The following is a 24,043-nucleotide window of genomic DNA, read 5'->3' as shown; positions in this document are numbered from 1 at the left end:
TCTGTAGTGCTTCAGTGTAGGTAATCTACCTGCCCAAGAAGTGGTAGCCAGATCAGCAGAGAAATTTGTCTGTTGACCTAATGCTGGCTGTACACGGGGCCTTAGGTTGTCTTAACTACCTTGCTCAGGTGTGTGGATTTTTCACACTGTTGAGTGACGTAGCAGGGTTGAGCTAACATTTTAGTGTAGACCAGGCCTCATATCCCGTAAGGTTGGAAAGTTACTCTTCATTAACACTGCTGAGGTAACTGGACTTTACTGGAGTGTGTTGTGCTGCAATCTTAACTGCCATTAAACATAGTTTTTGTTTGCTAATTTCCTGGTTTTATATACCTCTTTTGTGCACCTCAGTGGACAGCTCTCTAGAATCAGGAAAAAGGGATCTGTACCTGCTTGGGAACCAGGGAGAAACTGCTGCTGTTACTGCTAGCTTGCCCTCCTGAAGAGTGAGAGTGGCTGTGAAGTGATTTAGTAATCTGGGTCTATGCTTAGTTATGTACTACATATGTATCCGGTGAACCTTGTAACCGACACTTGTAATCCCTCATAACTCAAGCCTGACCCCAGATGTACAGTACCTTCCCTCTTAACTTGTGTAAATTTGATTTTAAATATTAGCTTTAATAAAAGTTTTAATTCTTTGTTTATAACACTTTATCCCCATTTAAAAGTTTACTGAAAGCGAGCACAACAAGAACAGCCCTGCACTTGAGCATTGACAACATGACTTGTCAATTGGAGGGAACCTTTGTGAAGGAATCTGTCATTGCTCTTCTACCAAAACACTCTCATGGAGTCTCATCCTCTGGATTGGGCACAGAGTGGTATGCATAACACATACTTTGACAAGTGAGGCATTTTGTAGGCCAGCCACTGTGGGAAGATTGACACACATTCCCAGTGTGTTAGCAGTAGAGCAGTGGTGATCAAGAACCCCACATTCTATCACTGGCTCTGGGAAAGTAGGATTTACAGTGGTTAGAGGTAAGTTAACTGACACTGCTTTAGTGACTTTGAAAGAAAATGAGATGCACTGGGATAAGATTATCTTTTTCATGTTAAAGACCTGGGTAACGTCTCTGATGGGTACGGATCAGCATTCATGTTGTACTCCCTGTCAGTTCCTGGCCTGGGCCGGGGAAACTAATGATCCATCCAGCGGACCAAATTCGGTGACGAATCCTGATCATGGGCCTCCTTGAGGCATGTTGCGCCTACACTAAGAAGACTAATTTTAAAAATAATGGGGACTGTACAGTACCTATTCCTTTTTTTCTGAGTTGAGGTTCTTGACCTTAGTCAATAATAATTATAGTGAATTGCATTGGAATTTAAAAAGTTAGCTCTAGAGTTCAGGGGTATTTGGTGAAGGAATCTGTCTGTCTCTTCTCCTACTTTCCTGAGTGAGTGACGGTGTTCATGGTGTGGTGGAGTTTTCATCAAATGAAAATTAGATTCAGTTTGGCAGATGTTTTCTGTGATGGCTAAAAAGTTATAAAATATTTTGTAAACAAACATTACTTATGTATAACTTATTTTAGGACTCTAATTAAGAAGGAGCAACAGTGTGGCCAGATGGGCCTGTCCCAGAATATTAGGTTTCTTGCAGAAGGGCACAAGAAAAGTGAGAAAATCCAGTTCAAAATTGCCCCAAGAGGTGGCTTTCATTGTCCTATTAATCTCTCTGTATCACTTTGTTTTTTATCAAAACACCATTAAAAAATTTAAGCAGTGTCCAAAGTTTATATTCTGGTTCTAGTTTTTGCCATTTCCATGAGATTTTAGCAAAATAAAGGTTGAGAGCTCCTGTTAAAAATGAACTCTGTACCAGCTACTGCTGCACTTTAATAGCAGGTTTCCCTAAGTGCTGCAAGAACAAAATCAGGTAGATGAAGTTAAGGGGAAAATGAGGCTGCAGGAATTTTGACCAACAGATGAAAACTATTGATGTTCATATTTTCAAATCTTGGGCAAATCTGAGATTACATTAGGTATGAATAATTGAATGAAGTGATGATCTATAGTACTCATAGGCTGTGGAATTCAGAGGTGTTGACAGTTGTGAGGATAAAGGCTGATGATGACCCATTCCCCCTCTCCTTTGCAGGTAGAAGCTGCAGTCTGAGCTGGAAACTGAGAAAACATTCTGTCCATCTAAATGTTTCAGGCCTTTCTTTGTATAATGACTTAAATAGTAGTTTAAATGTTTCAGCTTGGTATGTACATGGTCAGTTTCTGTGTCCTTGCTTCCCTCCATGCTTTTCCAGGTTAAAAAAAATTTGCTTGAGAAATAGCTACAAAGGAATTAGAACAGTGCATTGTTCATTCAGTGTGTACTCCTGGGGGAGTTCTGCACCACTGCGCAAGTACAGAATTAATTTCCCTTGCAGATCTTTTTTATTTTACTTCTGCAGAAAATAGATTCTGATGGGGAGGTGCTGCAATTACACCTTTCACCCAACAGGGCCTTCTGTGGCACCAGAAGAGAGGTAGCAGGCTCAAGGTTGGAGCAGGCAGCTATGAAAAGGGAGGGAGCAGATGCTGCTTTCCTCACAGCACCTTGTTCGCAGGGCCAGAGGACACACGGGGTGTGTGTGTGCGCGCGCGTGCGTGAATGGACAGAGTGGGACACGTGGGGCTGCTGGGAGTGGGGGGGTCACATAGACTAGGGTTCAGAAGGGCTAGTGGGGAGGGGGACAGACGGACAGAGGAGCTAGTGGGGTGACAGCTTTGAGCCAGGGGCTGAATGGGAGTGGGGGGTGCAAAGACAAGTGGGGATGGAGAGAGGGAGGGGTGCAGGAACACACAGGGATAGGAGCAGATGTGCCTGACTGAATAGGAGAGGCTAGGGGTCATCCAGGATCTGCATGGGGGAGGCTCCCTAACAGTCCCCTGCTCAAGCTCCCCCCCCCAGTTCCGTCCCCCAGAAAAACCCAATATCCTGTTCTATACTTCTCCCACCCACACCCAACCACCTTCCAGGTTCACTCCCAGGCTTCTTCCAAGCAATTTCTTCTCTCTCCCTCAGCTCCTCCTTTAGCCCTGACTCCACCAAGCCTTTGCACTGCTTCTGAGTGGTACAGTAAATAGTTTTCTGTGTTGTAGTTTAAATGAATTATTACTCAATTGTTTATTAATATGCTTAGTAAGGAATCTATTTCTCAAAAATCATTTCCTGAATCTTTTTTGTTGTCTGTATTGTTACAGACATACTTGCTGACAGGTATTTTGAAATAAATTATCAAAATAATTGAAACTGATGTGATTCTGTTGTATTATTTTGACCAAAAAAATATGCAGAATTTTAAAATATTGTGCACAAAATTTTTAATTTTTTTGCCACAAAATTCCCCCAGGAGCAGTTACTGTCTGTAACAATTTTAAGCACTCATCAACTGTATCCCCTTTTGTTGTAATGGTATAATGTAGACTTGGCATAACTGTTCTAATGGATGCATGTTTCATAGCATTATAGAAATGTGGGGCTGGAAGGGACCTCAAGAGGTCATTATTCCAGCCTCCTGTATTGAGTCAGGACCAATTATGCCTAGACCATCCCTGGCAGGTGTCCAACCTGTTCTTAAGACTCCAATGATGGGATTCTACAGCCTCCTTTATAAGCCTATTCCAGTGCTTAACTATCTTTATGGTTAGAAAGTTTTTCCTAATATCTAACCTAAATCTCCCTTGCAGATTAAGGTGATTACTTCTTGTCCTATCATCGGTGGACGTGGAGAACAATTGATCGCCGTCGTCTTTATAACAGTCCTTAGTATATTTGAAGACTGTTATTAGTCTCACCTCAGTTTTCTTTTTTCAAGACTAAACATGCCTATTTTTATTAAATGAATCTCTATAACAGAACCATTCTTGACCTTTCTTGCATCCTTTCCAGTCCTTTCTCAAATTCCCTGAATAGCTTCCCTCACACCTTGCCTTAAGAATGCATCAGAGGCGCTCAACACTCTGGTGGTCTTCCTATTGGGTCTTGGTGCCTACATATTCAAAGTTTGTATGCTGTGGGGCTTAGATTCCTGAAGGTTTGCAGTTTGCTGTATCCAGTCCAACAGAGGCTGCCAGACATGTTGGTCCCTTTCTGATGTATTCATTTTAACATCAAGATTGGGTATCTTGATAAAAGTTATGCTCTAGTTCAGTGTTTCTCAACCTTTTTAGGTTTGAGATAGGGATGTAAGAGTTTAACTGGTTAACCAATAAGCTTGAAGCTTATCGGTTTCTGGTAACTGTTAAACTCCGCGCAGGGTCCGAGCTGCCGCCCTGTGCCCAAGATCCCAGCTGCCGCCCCGCTTGCTTAGGGTCCCCCCCGGCTGCTGGCCGCACGCCTGGGGTCCATCCCAGCAGCCGGGACCCCGGGCACAGGGCTGGCAGCTGGGACCCCAGGATTGGCAGCGGAGCCTCACGTAAAACGTTGGGGTGCTGCAGGTAAACGTTTAACTGTGTAACCGATAGAATTTTAATCGGTTACATGATTGCTGGTTTTGCACGTTATTTATACCCCTAGTTTGAGACCCTGTATTCAAAGTAAAAATGTTCATTGCTACCTTATGTTTATTATAAAAGTAATATTTAAATATGTATCAATAACAATAAGCCTATATGATTTTGACAGAGAACTCTTACCTTAAAGTGGAAGAGTATGCTGGAAGTCAGGACTTGAGATTTTCTTTGCGTTAGCTTGTAATACATCTTTTGATGTCTTCCACCTCCAGTTGCCAGTTATGACTCACCAATTGAGAAACCATAGTCTAGTTCAACCACAGATTATTGGATTCAGTGCAAGAATAATTGGGAAATTTTTTGCTGACCTGTTATACAAGAGGTCAGACTAGATGATCATAATGCTCCCTTCTGGCCTTGAAATTTTTATATCTGAGAACCTGTACGTGTGTTTTGGTGAACTAAGGTAGGGTCATTTGAATTCTGTGGCATGTTGAGTCCAAATTTTGTGGTAAGAGTCTGGATTCTGTAGCTGGCTGTTAAAAATTGAGTATTAGTGAAAGTACAGTAACTCCCCACTTAACATCCTCTCGCTTAACGTTGTTTCGATCGTACGTCCCTGCTCCATTACAGAACATGCTCGTTTAAAGTTGTGCAATGCTCCGCTGCCTGCTTTGTCCACAGCTGGCAGCCTCCTATCAGCTCCCCCCGCCCCCCAGCACCTCCCACCCACCGGCGGACCCCACAGATCCGTGCCTTCCCTTGCTCCTCCTGCCCGTGGCAATCAGCTGGTTTGTGGCTTTCAGGGGGCAGGGAAGGGAGGGGGAGCCTGCGTGCCAAGTCCTCGCTCCTCCCTCCTGCCTCCGGAAGGCTGCAAACCAGCTGATTGCCACAGGCAGGAAGCAGGGGAGGAAGGGGGGAGGAGCAAGGACATGGTGTGCAGAGTAAAGGGGGAGGAGGTGTGGGGGGAGAAGAGGTGAGTTAAGCGGGGGGCTTGGGGGAAGGGGTGGAGTGGGTGGGCTGAGGGTTGAGCACCCCTCCCCTGGTGCTTCACAGTAGGGGAAGCAGCCACTGCTGCTGCGCAACGTGCTTCTCCTAGCCTACGGCACCTTTGGCCTCCTTGCCTGCCTCATTGTCTGCAGTACCAGTGAGCTGTGCCTGTGTGGAGTAAGGCAGGGGCACCTCCCATTGCTTCACGCTCAGCAATGATGATCGTAGTATTAAATTGTTTCTTTAAAATTGTTTAAAACTTATACCTGTATTAAATTGCTTGTTTAAAATGTATAGGATGCCTTTTGTCTGGCAAAAAAAAAAGAATTTCTCTCGAACCTAAACCCCCCTATTTACATTAATTCTTATGGGGAAATTGGATTCGCTTAACATTGTTTTGCTTAAAGTTGTATTTTTCAGGAACATAACTACAACATTAAGTGAGGAGTTACTGTAATATGAAAATGAATAATGCAGTCCAGTGTTCTGTATTTTGATAACTGAATTTATTTCACATTTTCCCAAAATTTTTAGTTTTGGTATGCTGCAGCAAGTTCTGTACTAGCAGTGTTTAACTGCAATGTGGGAACAATCAGGGGAAACCTGGAGATTTTGGTAAATGAGTAGGAGACAGATGAGGCTTTTGGTACCTGGAAAGGCAGAGGAAGCATTTTGGTATTGTGGTTAAACACATTATTTGGATACTTCTGAAATGATTAGCAGTAAAATAGTTAAGTCCTGACATTAAATTGTCCTTTTTTAGGTATCAGGGTTAACCGTCCAGTTAAACAATGGAACAGTTATATATCTTTTAGAGTTATTGCTCCACGCTGTCTGCAGACTTTGGGGAGAGATTACTGCATGCTTTATGCTTGATTCAAATTTTCAAAGTAGCTTAGCTTTGTACCCATAAGGGCTAGAAATATAATTTTTAAAAAATTAAATTTTAGGCCTGGTCTACACTTGAAATTTTGCCAGTATACCAGTGTTGGTTAGGTGTGGTATTTTGGAGACATTTCTATACAGGTAAAAGCCCTTAGTGTAGATGCAGTAATGCTAACATAAAAGTGCTTTCACTGGTATAGTTTATTTCATTTGCTGAGCTGGTATGTGTTGTTCCGGCAAAAGAACTTTCTTGCTGGAATAAGCTCTCTCTCCACTAGGAAGGATTGCTGGTGGTCTGACAGGGTGGGCTGGCACCAGTAACGGATTACCTGCTGGCTATTTCATGTCTTGAACAGTATTGCCAAAACCAAGTATTCAAAAACAGTGGGGCAGGTCCGCAAAAATCATGACTACCTTAAAAATTGAGTGGTTTTATTTTTTTTGCATTTTTGCTTTCGGTTTTTTTGGTTTTTTTAAAGTTGGGCTTATTTACCTTTGGTTTCTGAGTCTTTAAGGTACACTTGAGATAAATTTTTCAGCTTTTCACTGCCACTGTGAGAGCTAGAAAGTTACTTAAAAATTGAAGCCGAGATGCTCACATTATGCCTTTGCTCCAGGAGCTGGAGCTTTAAGAAAAAAATACCTCAAAACTTGGAATAAAGTTGCAGGAATTGGCAACATGTAGCAAGTCAGAGGCAGCAAAGCTTTTAAGCCTCTTAGACTGAAGCACTGAGTTTCTAGTTTTGATTTCTTCCCTCCTGTTAACCTTCTTCTTTTGGTGCATGTATAGTTTATTTAGTTAAAACCAAGAAAATTTCATACACAAAACTGATAAAAAAAAAAAAAAAAAGTTGTGTAGTGAAACACTTAAGTCAGCAATATAACAGTTAATTGGGAGTGTAGTCATAACACTCCTCATGTATATACAATTTCTCATAGATTGTTTTGCATCCTAAAACATGTTCTTGTATTTTTAAAAAAAATCTAAGAATTGCCATACTGGGTCAGACCTGTAGCTCAATATCCTATCTTCTGGCAGTGGCCAGTACCAGATGGTTCAGAGGGAATGAACAGAATGGCAATTATTGAGTGAGCCACCCCTTGTCATCCAATCCCAGCTTCTGGCATTCAAGAGGGGACACCCAGACTATGCGGTTGCGTCCCTGACCATCTTGGCTAATAGGCATTGATGGATACATCTTCAAGGAACTTATCTAACTCTTTTTTGAACCAAGTTATATTTTTGGCCTTCACAACATTCCCTGGCAATTAGTTCCACAGGTTGACTGTGCGTTGTGTGAAGAAGTACTTCCCTATGTTTGTTTTAAACTTGCTGCCTATTAATTTCATTGGGGACCCCTTTGTTGTGTGTTTTGTGAAGAGGTAAATAGCACTTTCCTATTCACTTTCTTCACACCATGATTTTATAGATCTATATCATATCCCCCATTATTTGTCTCTTTTCCAAGCTGAACAGTCTGTCTTTTTAGTCTCTCCTTGTATGGAAGCTGTTCCATATGCCTAATAATTTTTGTTGCTCTTCTCTGTTCTTTTTCCAGTTCTAATGTATCTTTTTTGAGATGGGGTGACCACATCTGCATGCAGTATTCAAAATGTACCATGGATTTATACAGAGGCAATGTGATATTTTTTGTAGTATTAGCTATCCCTTTCTTAATGATTCCCAACATTCTGTTCACTTTTTTGACTGCCACTGCACATCGAGTGGATGTTTTCAGAGAAAACACAGTGACTCCAAGATCTTTTTTGAGAGGTAACAGTTAATTTAGACCCCCCCCCCATCATTTTATATATATAGTTGGGATTATGTTTTTCCAATGCATTGCTTTGCATTTTGTTACCTACTCATGAGAGGGCCTTCCTTTTTATCCCATGACTGCTTAGTTTGCTTACGAGCATTTTCTCTGATTCTATATAAAAATGTTGTAATTTTATTAAGACTAGTGAGGATAGGTACTAATAAAGATAAAAAAAATATTGTGGTGTGTTTCTTATTATCCCCACGCAGTTATTTCTCTTAAAAGTAACTGGTATGCACCTTTTGAAGAGGGAGGGAAAAGAGTCTTGCTTATATGTGAAGTGACATGATAATTAAAATTGCATTAAGGAACGTTAAAATATTAATCTTGCCAAGTCAAGCACTCCAAAGGTAGGAAATACTAGAATTAAGATTGCTCAGGGAAACTGCATCTCCACCACTAGACTCCTCATTTGTGTAGGCCCAGAAAGATCAATTCTTCCTTCGGCCCTATTCAACTTCTAGATGCAGCCACTAGTTGAACTGGTCAGGTGGTGTGGACTCACATGCTAGCTACGTGCAGATGAGATACAGCTCTGCTTATCTCTCACCATTACTCCTGAGGGCATTCTGCACCGAAAAATTTAAAATTCTGCACACAATAGTTTAAAATTTTGAAAATATTATTTGTCAAATAAATGTGGTAGCTCCAGCATGGCACTGGGGAGAACAGGCTACTGGCTGCACAGAGGTGGGAGATTACTGTGTGGCTGCACCCAACCCTAACACAGCACAAGTACTGTGCCTGCCCCAGAAACACACCAGAGCCCTGCCCCTTCATGCCAGGTGTACCAGTTGTAGGCAGGCAGGCTTGGCAAGGCAGGATCCAAGTGTGGGGGGAATCCAGATGTGGGTGGAGAGGGTTCTGTGTGGCGCAGCCTGGGTGTGGGCGGCTCAGTGGGGGATCTGGGTACAAGGGGGGGATCTGGATGCACAGGGGCTTGTTGGGGAGGTTCTGGGTGCAGTAATGGGACTCTGTAGGGGGGTCCACGTGAAGGTAGTTAGAGCTCAGCAGGGGGGTCCGAGTGTGGATGGGGATAGAGCTCAGTGGGGGGGTCCAGATGCTGGGGGAGTGGGGCTCAGTAGGGTTGGGATCCAGGTGCAGCTGGTTGGGGCTCGGTAGGGTGGGGATCTGGGTATGGGTGGCTCATCAGGGTGGTGCAGGGGGAATGGGGCTCATTTGGGGGGGGGGGGGTTCTGGGTGCTGGGAGGGGTGAGGCTCAGCGGTGGTATCTGGATGCACTGGGGTTGGACGGATGGGGGAGCAGCTCCCTGTACATGGATCCCTCCCGCTGCAGCTGAGGAGCAATGGGTGCAGGAAGCCTGGGGGGAGGGGAGTTTGCAGAGCTTCCTACAGCTGGGGGAGAAATCTGGAAATGGGTTTGACCCGGCCCCGGATGCCGTGCATGGGAAGACACAAAAAAGAAGCTTACAAGAAATGGAAGATTGAACAAATGACCAGGGAGGAGTATAAAAATATTGCTGAGGCGTGCAGGAGTGAAATCAGGAAGGCCAAATCATACTTGGAGTTGCAGCTAGCAAGAGATGTCAAGAGTAACAAAAGGGTTTCTTCAGGTATGTTAGCAACAAGAAGGTAGTCAAGGAAAGTGTGGGCTCCTTACTGAATGAGGGAGGCAACTTAGTGACCGAGGATGTGGAAAAAGCTAATGTACTCAGTGCTTTTTTTGCCTCTGTCTTCACGAACAAGGTCAGCTCCCAGACTACTGCACTGGGCAGCACAGCATGGGGAGGAGGCGACCAGCCCTCTGTGGAGAAAGAAGTGGTTCGGGACTATTTAGAAAAGCTGGACGAGCACAAGGCCATGGGGCCAGATGCGCTGCATCCAAGAGTGCTAAAGGAGTTGGCGGATGTGATTGCAAAGCCATTGGCCATTATCTTTGAAAACTCATGGCGATCAGGGGAGGTCCTGGAGCCCATCCTTAAAAAAGGGAAGGAGGAGGATCCGGGGAACTACAGGCCAGTCAGCCTCATCTCAATCCCTGGAAAAATCATGGAGCAGGTCCTCAAGGAATCAATTCTGAAGCACTTAGAGGAGAGGAAAGTGATCAGGAACAGTCAGCATGGATTCACCAAGGGCAAGTCATGCCTGACTAACCTAATTGCCTTCTATAATGAGATAACTGGCTCTGTGGATGAGGGGAAAGCAGTGGTCGTGTTATTCCTTGACTTTAGCAAAGCTTTTGATACGGTCTCCCACAATATTCTTGCCAGCAAGTTAAAGAAGTATGGGCTGGATGAATGGACGATAAGGTAGATAGAAAGCTAGCTAGATCGTCGGGCTCAGCGGGTAGTGATCAACGGCTCCATGTCTAGTTGGCAGCCGGTATCAAGCGGAGTGCCCCAAGGGTCGGTCCTGGGGCCGGTTTTGTTCAGTATCTTCATTAATGATCTGGAGGATGGTGTGGCCTGCACCCTCAGCAAGTTTCCAGATGACACTAAACTGGGAGGAGAGGTAGATACACTGGAGGGTAGGGATAGGATACAGAGGGCCCTAGACAAATTAGAGGATTGGGCCAAAAGAAATCTGATGAGGTTCAACAAGGACAAATGCATAGTCCTGCACTTAGGACAGAAGAATCCTATGCACTGCTACAGACTAGAGACCGAATGGCTAGACAGCAGTTCTGCAGAAAAGGACCTAGGGGTTACAGTGGACGAGAAGCTGGATGTGAGTCAACAGTGTGCCCTTGTTGCCAAGAAGGCTAATGGCATTTTGGGATGTATAAGTAGGGGCATTGCCAGCAGATCGAGGGACGTAATCGTTCCCCTCTATTCAACATTGGTGAGGCCTCATCTGGAGTAGTGTGTCCAGATTTGGGCCCCATACTACAAGAAGGATGTGGAAAAATTGGAAAGCGTTCAGCGGAGGGCAACGAAAATGATTAGGGGGCTGGAGAACATGACTTATGAGGAGAGGCTGAGGGAACTGGGATTGTTTAGTTTGCAGAAGAGAAGAATGAGGGGGATTTGATAGCTGCTTTCAGCTACCTGAAAGGGGATTCCAAAGATGATGGATCTAGACCAGTGGTTGCCAAACTTGTTCTGCCGCTTGTTCAGGGAAAGCCCCTGACAGGACGGGCCAGTTTGTTTATCTGCTGCGTCCTCAGGGCCCACCCGCCAGGGGCTTTCCCCGCACAAGTGGCGCAACAAGTTTGGGAACCGCTGATCTAGACTGCTCTCAGTGGTACCAGATGACAGAACAAGGAGTAATGGTCTCAAGTTGCAGTGGGGAGGTTTAGGAAAAACTTTTTCACTAGAAGGGTGGTGAAGCACTGGAATGTGTTACCCAGGGAGGTCATGGAATCTTCTTCCTTTGAGGTTTTTAAGGTCAGGCTTGACCAAGCTCTGGCTGGGATGATTTAGTTCTTGGTCCTGCTTTGAGCAGGGGGTTGGACTAAATGACCTCCTGAGGTCCCTTCCAACCCTCATATTCCATGATTCTGTGATAAGAGGAAGTCCCGTCCTCCCCAGTCCAGCCAGGCCTAGCAGCTGAGCCCGGCGCAGGGTAGGAGCCGCGTCTTCTCCAGTCCCGCCCCACAGTGATATACCTCTCTGCCGCTGCCCTGGACACCCGAAACATACTGTTGTGGTGGTGGTGGGGGGTCGCATGACCGCTTTTGTGACTTTCTTTTGCTTCCCTGTCAGAAAGTCATTTTTCTGTGGGGGACAAAGAAATCTGCTGGGAAATGAATTTCGCGCATGCGCAGTGCCGCAGAATTCCCGCAGTAGTACACCGTGCTACTACAACCAAGCTGGCCCAATGTTTGGCTGGCTGGCCCAGATCTGCTTATGAACGAAGAACAGCTGGTTGAAGCTGAATTGAAGCAAGATAGAAGTGATGCTGCTGCACAGAGTGAAGTTTGCAGCCACTATGCAGTCTCCTGTGGCTGAAGGTGCATAGCCACAATTAGTCAATTCAGTCCGTAGTTTGGGAGTGCTCTGATTTCTCTGACATAAGTTCTTAAATATTAATATGCTTCAGTAATACTTTCTACCATCCCTGGCTGGCCAGGAGACTCTTATCCTGGGAGACCATGACCTGGTCTCAGTTGTTCATGCCTTTGTTGCCTGTGGACTGGACTACAGCAATGCAATATACCTGAGCATGAAGCTTTCAGCACTTAGGAAGCTCCAACTCCATAGTACTTTCTGTAGGAAGCTCCATAGTACACTGGAGCATGTCTTCTGAGCAACACAGGTTACAGTGAACACATCAGACCTGGCCTCCGCTCCCTGCACTGGCTTGCTATATAATACGGAGTCAGGTTCAAGGACTTGGTCCTTATTTTGAAGGCACTCAGTGTCCTGGGCCCAGCATATCTAAAAGTTTGCCTGATGCCTCATGGTGAAGACTGGAGTTGACACCTTCCTCTTCTGGCACAATGAAACGCTTTACGAGGAGAGTAAGCTCGTTCTGTGTGGGAGACAGAATTTTCTTGTGGGCAAGCCTGAAACTGTGAAACAAACTCCCTCAGTAACTAAGGACCACTACAAATCTCTCGATTGTCCACTCCAAGTGGAAGGCACTTTTTTTTTGACCTTGCCTTCTCAAATATGAGCAAAGAGAACCTTGTTTATATATTTTAAAAAAACCAAACCCCCAAATCCAGCAGCAACAAAATACAATGCTCTACTGCAGTGGTTTTCAACCTGTGGTCTGTGGACCCTGGCGGGGTCTGCACACTATGACTAAGGGATCTGTGAAATTTGGTCATTACTATAGAATAGTGTTTTTCAATCTGTGGTCTGCGGACCCATCAGGGTTCGCAGACTGTCTCTGATGTCCAAAGGGGTCTGCACCTCCGTTTGAAACTTTTTAGGTGTCCTCAAATAAAAAAAGGTTGAAAACCATTGCTGTACAGTATACATGTTTCCCCTTGGTGAGAGGATGAGAGAGAAAACAATAAATCACAGATGTTTGTCACCTCACTTAATATAATACTGGACGATGCTCATATCCTACAGTGATGTGTGGTATAAGAACCTACCTATCTTAGAGTCTTAATTCAGGCCCATTGTGTGTATGTATTATGATAGCCTTACCCAACATCATATAGAAAGTCTGTGGTCAAGCCTGGAAAACTATTAAACTCTCCCAAATGCCAAGCCAGATGTTTAAGAGCATCTCTTCTTAATCACTGTCTATCCATTGAATGAAGACGAGTTCTGTAGGACAAATAGTGTGTGATGATGTAAATAACGTCTGCATCATTATGCATAGTCATTGAGGGTATTGAATTAAGTTTGCAGGAACGCCTTTAATTTTTGCATTTCCCAGTTTTTGAGTGCTTGATCATGCAAACTCTAGCATCATTATTTTAGCTTAAGCTTTATGTATTTCCTTAGTTTTTTAAAAATTAAAAAAAAAAACCAAAGTATGGCTGCTACTCTGAGACCTGTCAAGATTTCATTATATGGAACCATACTGACATCCCTTCCTCCACAGGTCATCCCTCCTGCCAAATTTCAAGTTGCTGCTCTAAAACATGGGGGCACTAGAGCATCTCAGAGAAACAGTTGAAAGAAATTTTTAATATTGACAATTTATTTTTCTCTAATCTTCTTCTTGGAAACAGTTTAGTTGATTTTTTTGCTGAGCCTTTAAAATATGTATGTAAAATCCACCTGATGTAGAGATTTGGCTGGGCTGGACATTGTGTGCAGATATCATAAGCTAGGAGGATCAAGCCACCGACCGACCCCACTGGCACCACATCCTCCCATCAGGCAGTGGCCCGCTTTGAGAAGTGTCCTGCCCTCGAAGCTGAAAAAGAGAGAAGGAAGGAAAAAGAACTTTCTCCCAGCAGGCAGCTGGCCCACCAGAAAGTGTCTGTACCTACAGTGGGCGGATTTGTGTTTTCCAGGATTGGACTCCTGAGTCATCTCAGGACCCATATATAAATCTGTGGTAGAGATCATCCTCTAATTGAGGGATCGCTCTTGTGCTGATCTGCACTGGAGGTTAGGTCGGCTTACCAACATTGCTCAGGGTCTGGATCTTTCAACAGAGCTGTGTCAATCTAACATATTTAGCATAGACCTGGCCTTTGAGTGTTTTACTTGAAGGCTGAGCTTTTATCCTTTGTAGCCTTTGCATTAATGTTTTTGATTATTTTTGCGTTAGTGCTTCAATGCTCTTCCTTGAAACCTTTTTTTGTTTTCTTTTCCTGCTCTGGCTTTTTGAGCTTTCACTAAAACTTGAACAAACTTGAACACCTCATTTCTCATGTGTTGGTGCACTTGCCTTTATGTAATAATGGTGTATGAACACTGTTTCCAAGGGTTTTGAAAACAGATTTTTAGCCAACTCAATCTGTTACCAAATACATGACAAAATAAGACTAGATAAAGTGCTAGAAAATATAGGGTAGGGGTTCTCAAATGTATTCAAAATGTAGATAATTTTAATACAATATTGTGGTGCCCATTCTACCCATTTGTGATTATGTAGATCATCTCTCTTCCCATTCATTACTTGACTTTCCCTGTGGCAACTTCAGCAATTCCTATGTGAAAAAGTAGGGGAGTTTTTATTGTGTTTTTAGTTTCTTTTAAGGCCATTTAGCAGCTGGAAACAAAGATCTGGTACAATGTTGACTGACTAACTCTACATGTTGCTACCAAGAGCTTTGTGGTCTACAGTTTGAGAACCTCTGCTCTAGGGAACAATCCTCCTTTGGCAATATGATGGAAATAAAGGATCTTAGAATACCAAGAATCTCTCCTGCTTTACATTTGCTGCTCAAGACAACATTTCTGTCTCCCTTACATTTGAAGAGGAGTGAATAGAAATTTTTTCACCGTGCCCCGACTTAACTGACCCAAGGTCTCGGTTGTGTGGGAGGTGTTCTCTCTCTAGCATTTTCAGCCCTTTTGGTATAGGGATCAAGAGGAGACTAGGTATCAAGGGTGAAATCCTGGCACTATTGAAGTCCATGGCAAAATTTCCTTTAACTTCAATAGTATCCATATTTCAAAATTAACCTTTACTTGTCATTACAATTCATGTTGCCTTCTTAATTATGCACAAATTTTTCACTCTGGTAACACTTCAACACTGATATCTAGATGGCAAAAGGTCCAAAATAATGTTTGTGGTCCAGTGCTGATTCAAGTAAGGGGCAGTCCATGTTTTGGAGAGCAGGTAGAAATAGCAGCTATAGTTCATATCAGCATACCTCAGAAAAGTTTATACTAACCAGGTGTAAATTATTATCCCCTGCTGTAATCTTATATTTAGAGGTGAACTGCAACATGGTTATTAATATTTTTTGTCTACTTGCATCAGTACAAGTGTAACTGAGATGTAATATACATTCCCTTTATTTTTCTGTGAAGGAGGTTAAATGACATCTTCTTGTGTAATGTAGATAGATGAAGATTAATTGCTAATATCCAAAAGATTCGATATTTTAAGGTAACTTTGGTGGGTTTTTTTTGTGGCCCAATCTTATTTCCTACTGAAATTGATTGGAAGTTTAATTGACTTTAATAGCAGCAGAATTGAGCCCTAGATGTGTGTATTGTGCCAGGTTTGGGCAGTCTTGGGTTTTTCATTACTGAATTCTATATTTTTATCAATTATTTACAGATGTGATGCAGATCCCTCAGCCCTAGCTAAATACGTTCTTGCCTTGGTAAAGAAGGATAAAAGTGAGAAAGAGCTGAAGGCATTATGTGTTGATCAGCTGGATGTATTTCTTCAAAAGGGTAAGAAGTCTTCACTGTGACTATAAAACTTCAGTGATTTGCTTTGCTTATTAATGTTCGTGTACTCAACTTAATTTAGGATTAACTGCTGTTTATCTTTTTTATGAGCCTTCGTTAAGTGCAGTTAATTGAGTTGCGTGAAGAAAATAATTTATAAAATTTAACAAACAGCAGTATTGTATGATGTTAGTATTATATATATCATGGGTACAGCTTAAATTTTCCACCATGTAAATAAGGACACTAAAGTTTATCATAATAGATATACTGGAACTGAGTACGTATTTGGGAGTGTGAAATATATGTCCCTTTACTTTCCCCCAAAAATTAAACTTGAGATAAGATTGAGAGCATACATCACTAATTTTAGGGTAAATTGAGGTAAGATTGTATTAATTAAAATGGTTTGGAAATACAAGGAAGTAATTAAGTTTAAATTTAAAAGAAACACAAAAATTTTTGATTATGGCAGTGCCGTTATAAGACACCTAAATAACCTTAATTCTGTTCTTTCTCAGGATGTAAACTACAGAGGGCAACTCTCAGACAATCTTATCCACCCATTTCAGTTTTTTTAATTTGTCCAAGTTTTCATCCTTTGTACTGCTCATGTGCCAACCTTTTAGCCTCTGTTAAAGTCTTTCCTTAAAACAGATTTCTGTTTACCCATTCTGTTGTCAGCATGCTGTATGAGTTATAAGGTAAGATCTTTGGGGCAGGGACTACATCTTCCTCTTCAGTATACAATATGAGGGCATATTGTACTTATTGTACAGTTAACAATAAGCCTTCTATTATTGCTTCCAAGTAGGCTGGTTGATCACTAAAATTACATCATTTTGGGGATCATATTTCTATTGTGTGTTTGGCAGTGTAAGCACACTGCATACTCCCCCCTTATTACGAAAGAATACTTCAGATTTCGAAAAAAAAATAGCAGAAATACAAGGCTATTGTACAATCACAAGGCTAGCTGTGTTAGTTGACAAGTCGTCTTTAAAACTCCATACCAAAATGTTTGCACCATGGACCATGTTATATGGAGATGGACTTCAGTGGTTGTATACTTGCTAGCATTTGGTAATATTTTCACCATCTTGACTCATAAAGTTCAATGTCATGATCACCTACTCTGACCTCCTTCACGTTGCACGCCACAGAATTTCTCACACTCCTGAAATGAACTCGTAACCTCTGGCTGAGTTACGTAAGTCCTCAAATCATGGTTTAAAGACTTCAAGTTACAGAGAATTCATCATTTACACTAGTATAAACCTGCAAGTTTGACCTGTGGCTCGTGCTGCAGAGGAAGGCAAAATACCACCAGGGTCTCTGCCAATCTGACCTTGGGGAAAATTCCTTCCTGACCCCAAATACGGCTATCAGTTAGACTCTGAGCATGTGGGCAAGACCTGCCAGACAGATACCTGGGAAAGAATTCTCTGTAGTAACTCAGAGCCCTCCACATCTCGTGTTCCATTTCCAGCAGTTGCAGACTTTTGTTACTGACAGTTGGCAATGAGCCACATGCCACAGTAGGCAATCTCGTCATACCATCCCCTCCATAAACTTATCAAACTCAGTCTTGAAGCCAGTTAAGTTTTTTTCCCCCCACTGTTCCCCATGACAAGCTGTTCCAGAACTTCATTCCTCTGATGGCTTGTCTCATTTCAAGCCTAAACTTGTTGATGTCCAGTTTATAGAAGTTAGTTCTTGTATCCACATTAACTTTAACTTAAGTAACTTCTCTCCCTCCCTGGTATTTATCTCTCTAATGTATTTATAGAGAGCAATCATATCTTCCCTCAGCCTTGTTTTGGTCAGGCTAAACAAGCCAAGCTCTTTGAGACTCCTTTCGTAAGGTAGTTTTTCCGTTCCTTGGATTATCTTAGTAGCCCTTCTTTGCACCTGTTCCAGTTTGAATTCATCTTTCTTAAACACGGGAGATCATAGTTGCACACAGTATTCCAGATGAGGTCTCAGCAGTGCCTTGTATAATGGTACTAACACTTCCCTGACTCTACTGGAAATACCTCGCCTGATGCATCGTCGCATTAGCCTTTTTCATAGCCGCATCACTTTGATGGCTTATAGTCCTCCTGTGATTAACTAATACACCTCCTCCTCACTTACTTCCAACTGATAAGTCCCTAGCTTATAACAAAAATTCTTGTTAGTCCCTAAATTCATGACCTTGCGCTTTGTATTATTAAACTGCGTCCCATTTCTATTATGCCAGTTTACAAGATCATCCAGATCTTCTTGTAAGATATTCCATTCCTCCTCCTTATTGGCTGTACCTCCCAATTTTGTGTCCTCCACACATATTAGCACGCTCACTTTTTGTGCCAAGGTGAATAATAAAAATGTTAAATAAGATTGATCTCAAGACTGATCCCTGAGGAATTTCACTAGTAACCTCCCTCCAGCCTGAAAGTTCATTTTTCTGTATGACTTTTTGTAGTTGCCCCTTTAACCATTTCCTTATCCACTTTTCAGTTCTCATAGTTAGGACCCTACCAAATTCACGGTCCATTTTGGTTAATTTCACAGTCACAGGATTTTAAAAATAATGAATTTCATGATTTCAGCTATTTAAATCTGGAACTTCATGGTGGTGTGACTGTAGGGGTCCTGACACAAAAAGGATTTGGGTGGGGGAGTTTGTGGTACTGCTATCCTTACTTCTGCGCTGTTGTTGCTGGCAGCCCTGTCTTCAGAGCAGGGCAGCTGGAGTGTGGTGGCTGCTGCTATCTGGGAGCTCAGCTCTGAAGGCAGAGCCGCTGCCAGCAGTATCACAGAGGTAAGGACGGCATAGTATGGTATGGCCACCCTTACTTCTGCACTGCTGCCTGCAGAGCTGGGCCCTCAGTCAGCAGCTGCCACTCTCTTGTCACCCAGCTCTGAAGGCGGCAGCGCAGAAGTAAGGGTGCATGGTATGGTATTGTCACCCTTACTTCTGCGCTGCTGCTGGTGGGGTGCTGCCTTCAGAGCTGGGCATCTGGCCAACCGCCGCTGCTCTCCAGACTCCCCCCCCCGCTCCCTCCAGCTCTGATGGCAGCGCAGAAGTAAGGGTGGCAATACCGTGACCCCCCTTAAAATAACCTTGTGACCTCTTGCAACTCCCTGTTGGGTCAGGACCCCCAATATGAGGAATGCTGGTCTGCCCCATGAAATCTGTATAATATAGGGTAAAAGCGCACACAACCAGATATCACGGTCCATGATGCGTTTTTCACGGCCATGAATTTGATAGGGCCCTATTTGTAGAAATCCCCATCTTCTCCAATTTAATAATTTCCCATGTGGAACTGTATCAAATGCCTTACTGAAATCCAGGTAGATTAGATCTACTACATTTCCTTTGTCTAAAAAATCAGTTATCTTCTCAAAGAAGGAGATCAGGTTGGTCTGGCACAATCTACCTTTTGTAAAAGTATGTTGTATTTTATCCCAATTACTTTTCACCTCTGTGTGCTTAACTACTTTCTCTTTAAAAATTGGTTCCAAGATTTTGCATACAATTGAGGTCAAAGTAACAGGCCTGTAGTTTTCTGGATCACTTTTCTTCCCCTTTCTTAAAAATACAAACTGCATTAGTAATTCTCCATTCATAAGGTATGATCCCCAAGTTTACAGATTCATTAAAGATCTTTGCTATTGGGTTTGCAATTTCATGTGCCAGTTCCTTTAATATTCTAGAATGGAGATTATCCAGGCCCCCTGATTTAGTCCCATTAAACTGTGGTAATTTCTAACTCCATGTCCTTGTTGCCATTAGCTACAATGCTACTAATCCTAAACCCTTCATTAGCCTCATTAAAAACTGAGGCAAAGTATTGGTTTAGGTGTTGGGCCATGCCGCGATAATATTTAATCTCCACCCCATCCTCAGTGCTTAATGGTTCCACTTCTTCTTTACTTGTTTTCTTCGTAGTTATATTGCTATAGAACTTCTTCCTATTGGTTTTAATTCCCTTTGCAAGGTCCAGCTCTTCTTGGCTTTTGGCAGTTCTCTATTTATCCCTACATTTTCTGACCTCCAAGAAGTAGCTTTCTTTGCAGACCCTCCTATGTTCCAGTCCTTGTAGGCTTTCTGCTTTCACCTGTTTGAGATGTTTGCTCATCCAGCTTGGTCTGAAAACCTTCTCTGTGAATTTTTTCCCCTTGCTTGGTGTATGGAGGCTTCAGATAGCGTCTGCATCTTTGATTTAAAGTAATGGTAAGCCTCCTCCACATTCAGATCCTTGAGTTCTTCAGTCCAGTCCACTTTCCTTAAAAAAATTGAGGAAATTTTTAAGTTAGCTCTTTTGAAATCAAGGATCCTTGTTGCAGATCTGTTTTTGTTTATCCTTCCACTTAGTTTAAACTGAATTAACTCATGATCACTCAAACCAAGGTTATCCTCTACTCACCAATACCACATCTAAAATGGCATCACCTCTTGTTGCTTTAGCAACTATTTGTTGAAGTCTCCTCTGAGTTCCTAGTTTAAAGCTCTTTTAATGAGTTGTGCCAACCTCCATCCCAGAAGTCACTCTCCCTCCCTACTTAGATGGAGTCAATCCCATGAGAACTGTCCTTTATCCATGAATACCTCCTGGTGGTCCAACAACCCAAAGCCCTCCTTTGAGCATGACTGCCTGAGCCATCTGTTGATCATCATAGTCTTGTCTCGCCTTCGTTTTCCTCCTCTAGGGGCAGGCAGAATCCCACTGAAGATCATGTGAGCCTCCATTTCCTTAAGTATCTTCCCCATCCTGGCATATTCACAAAAAAGGGTAATCAGTGGATTCTTTCCTGTTCCTGTTAGGATCCTCTTCAGCCTCAGGTCCACGTCCCATGTCTTAGCTCCTGGTATACAGCACACCCTTCTGTTCTCTGCATCAGCTCTGGTGACAAGCCTGTCTGTTCTTAGCAGGGAGTCCGCAATCACATAGACCTACCTTTTACTAGTGATAGTATGATTTGCTGGCCTTCCTCCTGTTCTTTCTGGCTGCAAGTCCTCTTATCTTTTATTCTCCCTTACAATCTTCTGCAAGTCATCCTGTATCCTCCTGTGGCTCTGAACTCTGGGGATCTCCATTGGCTCTTCCCCTTTTCTTACAGGACTAGTTCTACTCTTCTTCCTTTCCCTCCCTCCTTCAGTTGCAGCCTGCTGTGCTCCTTCATTATCCAATTCAGAAAACCTGTTCCTGAGCTCTATTTCTCCTTCACGAACTGATCTTTTCTTCTGCCTGGTTCTTATAGTCACATCCTTCCACTAACCAATTTCCTCACCCAGTAGTCTCCCCTCTGAATTCTTCAGTGCAGTTTGCACGTGCTAGTCTTGACTTTTCCCTTCAGCTTCCTCTTGCCTTTGCTTCATCATTACTCAAAACCCCTTCGAAACTCACCCATACTTTCCACCTGCATCTCCAAGCCTCGGGTCTTCTCTTCCATGAGCTTTATCAAGTGGCACTTCATACAAACGAAGCTTTTTTCAGGTACCTGCTCTAGGATCATGTACATCCTGCAGCTTCCACATCCAGTCATATTCATTGTCTCTTCCATGTCTTCAGTCACTACCACTGTTGTCACTGCACCTGTCATAGCCTTCCTTCCTAAACTTCTGCCAAGGGGGAAAAATAAAAACAATCAAAAACCAAAACGAAACCAGAAGGCCACACACCCCCCCCTTCCAAAACTCCCACTCAGACTCCCCTGTTTACAGATCTGTTGGCTTCTCCTGAGCCACTGGCTGGCTGACTGGTTGCCTTTGTAAGCCCCCTAATCATGGAAGCCCCGTCCCCTAATCAGGGCTCTGCTTCTCTCATAGCACACTGCCCCTGACCAGCTTCTACAAAATGAACAAGGAAGGGGGGGAAAAGGCCACCGACACAAAGCAGAAAAAGACCTACTACAACCACAAAAAACTCACTCACTGCCCTTAAGGACCAGAAGCTTGTTTCCTCCCTTCTCCAACAGAACTACCACTCAAACTCCCCTGTTTACAGCTCTGTTTGCTACACCTGTGCCGCTGCTCTTAAACCAGTTGTATTAAAGATCTACTTTTTAACGTCTTTAATCGGAGTAAGTGTCCTGGTACAAAAATCCATCTCTAAATGTTTTGCAGTGCCTTATTTAAAGTACCATGTGTATATATGGTCCTATTAAAACCATATTTATGATCTTGATGCTATTTTCTTTGTCCCTTGGTTGTCCAGGAATGGAAGATATCCAAAACTGATCTTTAAATACATTTGCACTGCCTAAATTGTTCAGTATTTTAGAGAAGTATGATCTGTAGCAATTAAAAACAGGAAAAAGCAGTCTGCTACATAAACTATCTTCGATTAAGTTAAATAACTTTCAACAATGCAGTTCATATTGTTATGAAACAGTTCCTGGTGAGCTATATATTTGGAAGATTAATTGGTATCCATTATTTTCATTGCCAGTAAAAGCATAATATTTCTGACTAGTATTCAGTGGTTTCTAAATGTAAGCAAAGGGAAGAGTTGCATTATATCTAAACAGACTGCAGAGGATTGAAATAGCCAGATGTTAGAGGAATTCATTCATGGCTTCTTGGTATCTTTGTTTTTCCCTTAATTTTTAGAGACCCAGATATTTGTTGAAAAACTTTTTGATGCTGTGAATACGAAGAGCTATCTACCTCCGCCAGAGCAGCCCTCATCAGGAAGCCTAAAAGTTGAATTTTTTCAACACCAAGAAAAAGACACAAAAAAGGAAGAGGTAAAAATTTAAATCATACTTTGCAGCGCAGTTTGTATCCCTGAACCTGTAGCAGTTTTACAGGATACTTCCACTAAATCTAAATTTCATTTGGACATCCACGCTGCTTCTCTTTTATCAGTTTCTTATCAACAACTTCCCCATTTCAGTGCCAATTGGTGCTACAGGCAGAGGAGCCTGAGCAGTAGCATTGTGACATCAGAAGTAGGTCAGTCAGTCATCACTAGACTTATGCTAATAACTGTTTTTTTGGTTTGCTGTTAATTCCCTAATGAAACCAAAATTCATTTTGGGTTGACCTGAAAATAAATATTTTTAAAACCTTTAGCAAATGAAAAAGTAACAAAATAAAAAAATTGTTTTGACCTGGACAAAACCTTAACCTTTAACACTCCTGCCTGCCTTGGTGTCTCTCCCGTTGACAGTGCTCATTTTGTAACAGTTTTGACTGGGCAAAGGTAACTGCTACTCCTGAGTCAGACATAGTGTCGACACAAAGGGCAGATCTCCTAAACCTGTTCGATATAAGCATCTGATATGAAGCAGTTCCTGCTATTCCAGTCCCAAACCCTGTGCCTCCCAACTCTGTCCAATCACCTCAGTCCTGACCTGCAATGTTATTTCCAGATTCATTTCAAGCAATGGGATTGAAGTATGCAGATAAACTGGAGGGAGTGTCACAATGTTCCACTAAATGGGCTTTGTGGGAGTTAGACTATTCTGGTGTTGCAGTTTACAACTGTCATCAAAATAATAAGGTTTTCCAATTGATGCTCAGAACATTCCCTGAAATTTTAGAATAGATCGGGCACAGTCTCAAAAAGCATGTTATAGAGATGCCATCGAGTTGAGTGTTAGGCCTCGCTTCACTTTAGCTAAAACTGAATTTCAGATTTTTATTCTAGTTATGTCTGTTTAAAAAAGCCTTGTGTGTTGTGCTTGTCTTTGATTTCCTGTTTACACTTTAAAATCCAGATAATTAAAGAGGAAGAGCGAGAAAAAAAGTTTTCTAGAAGACTAAATCACAGCCCTCCTCAGTCAAGCTCTCGGTACCGAGAAACTAGGTAATTATAAACTTAGTTTGCCTCTTGCATTATATCAGGAGCCAATTATATTGGCTTAAATTTTGAAATTTTCCTTTTGCGGTGTTTGTTTCATTTTGCTGTAGTGATATGCTTCTAAATGTTAATAGAGTACTTGTGAAGCAAGCTCTTTTGTGGATTGCTTTTTTTATACGCAATCTTGACATAAATACAGTTTACAAGTAAAAATGCAGACTGTGTTTAGATTTTTATTAACTAAAAATCATCAGGACTCAATTTAAGAAATGTTTACAAAACAGATTTGAGTGTTAATGGTTGGTTATATTACAACCTATATCCCATCTAATTTTGAAATTTAATCTGAATACTTTGTTTAATA

The 24,043-nt window shown here is 42.4% G+C and overlaps 1 protein-coding gene across 2 annotated transcripts in view; it reads left to right on the top strand.

Annotated features, from left to right (window-relative positions):
• The window catches only part of RBM26 (RNA binding motif protein 26), a 101,675-nt gene that overhangs the window by 4,629 nt on the left and 73,003 nt on the right, over window positions 1-24,043 (top strand). For both annotated transcript variants that reach the window (XM_074962357.1, XM_074962351.1), the window contains exons 2-4: window positions 15,765-15,883; window positions 22,485-22,621; window positions 23,597-23,685. In XM_074962357.1, coding sequence (XP_074818458.1) covers window positions 15,765-15,883; window positions 22,485-22,621; window positions 23,597-23,685 — 345 coding nt within the window. The remainder of the gene's footprint in view (window positions 1-15,764; window positions 15,884-22,484; window positions 22,622-23,596; window positions 23,686-24,043) is intronic.

Source organism: Natator depressus, chromosome 1 (genome assembly GCF_965152275.1).
Source record: "Natator depressus isolate rNatDep1 chromosome 1, rNatDep2.hap1, whole genome shotgun sequence".
In the NCBI taxonomy this organism is placed as follows: domain Eukaryota; kingdom Metazoa; phylum Chordata; order Testudines; family Cheloniidae; genus Natator; species Natator depressus.
The sequence above is the reverse complement of the archived record's forward strand: the minus strand, read 5'-3'. Positions and strand labels throughout refer to the sequence as shown.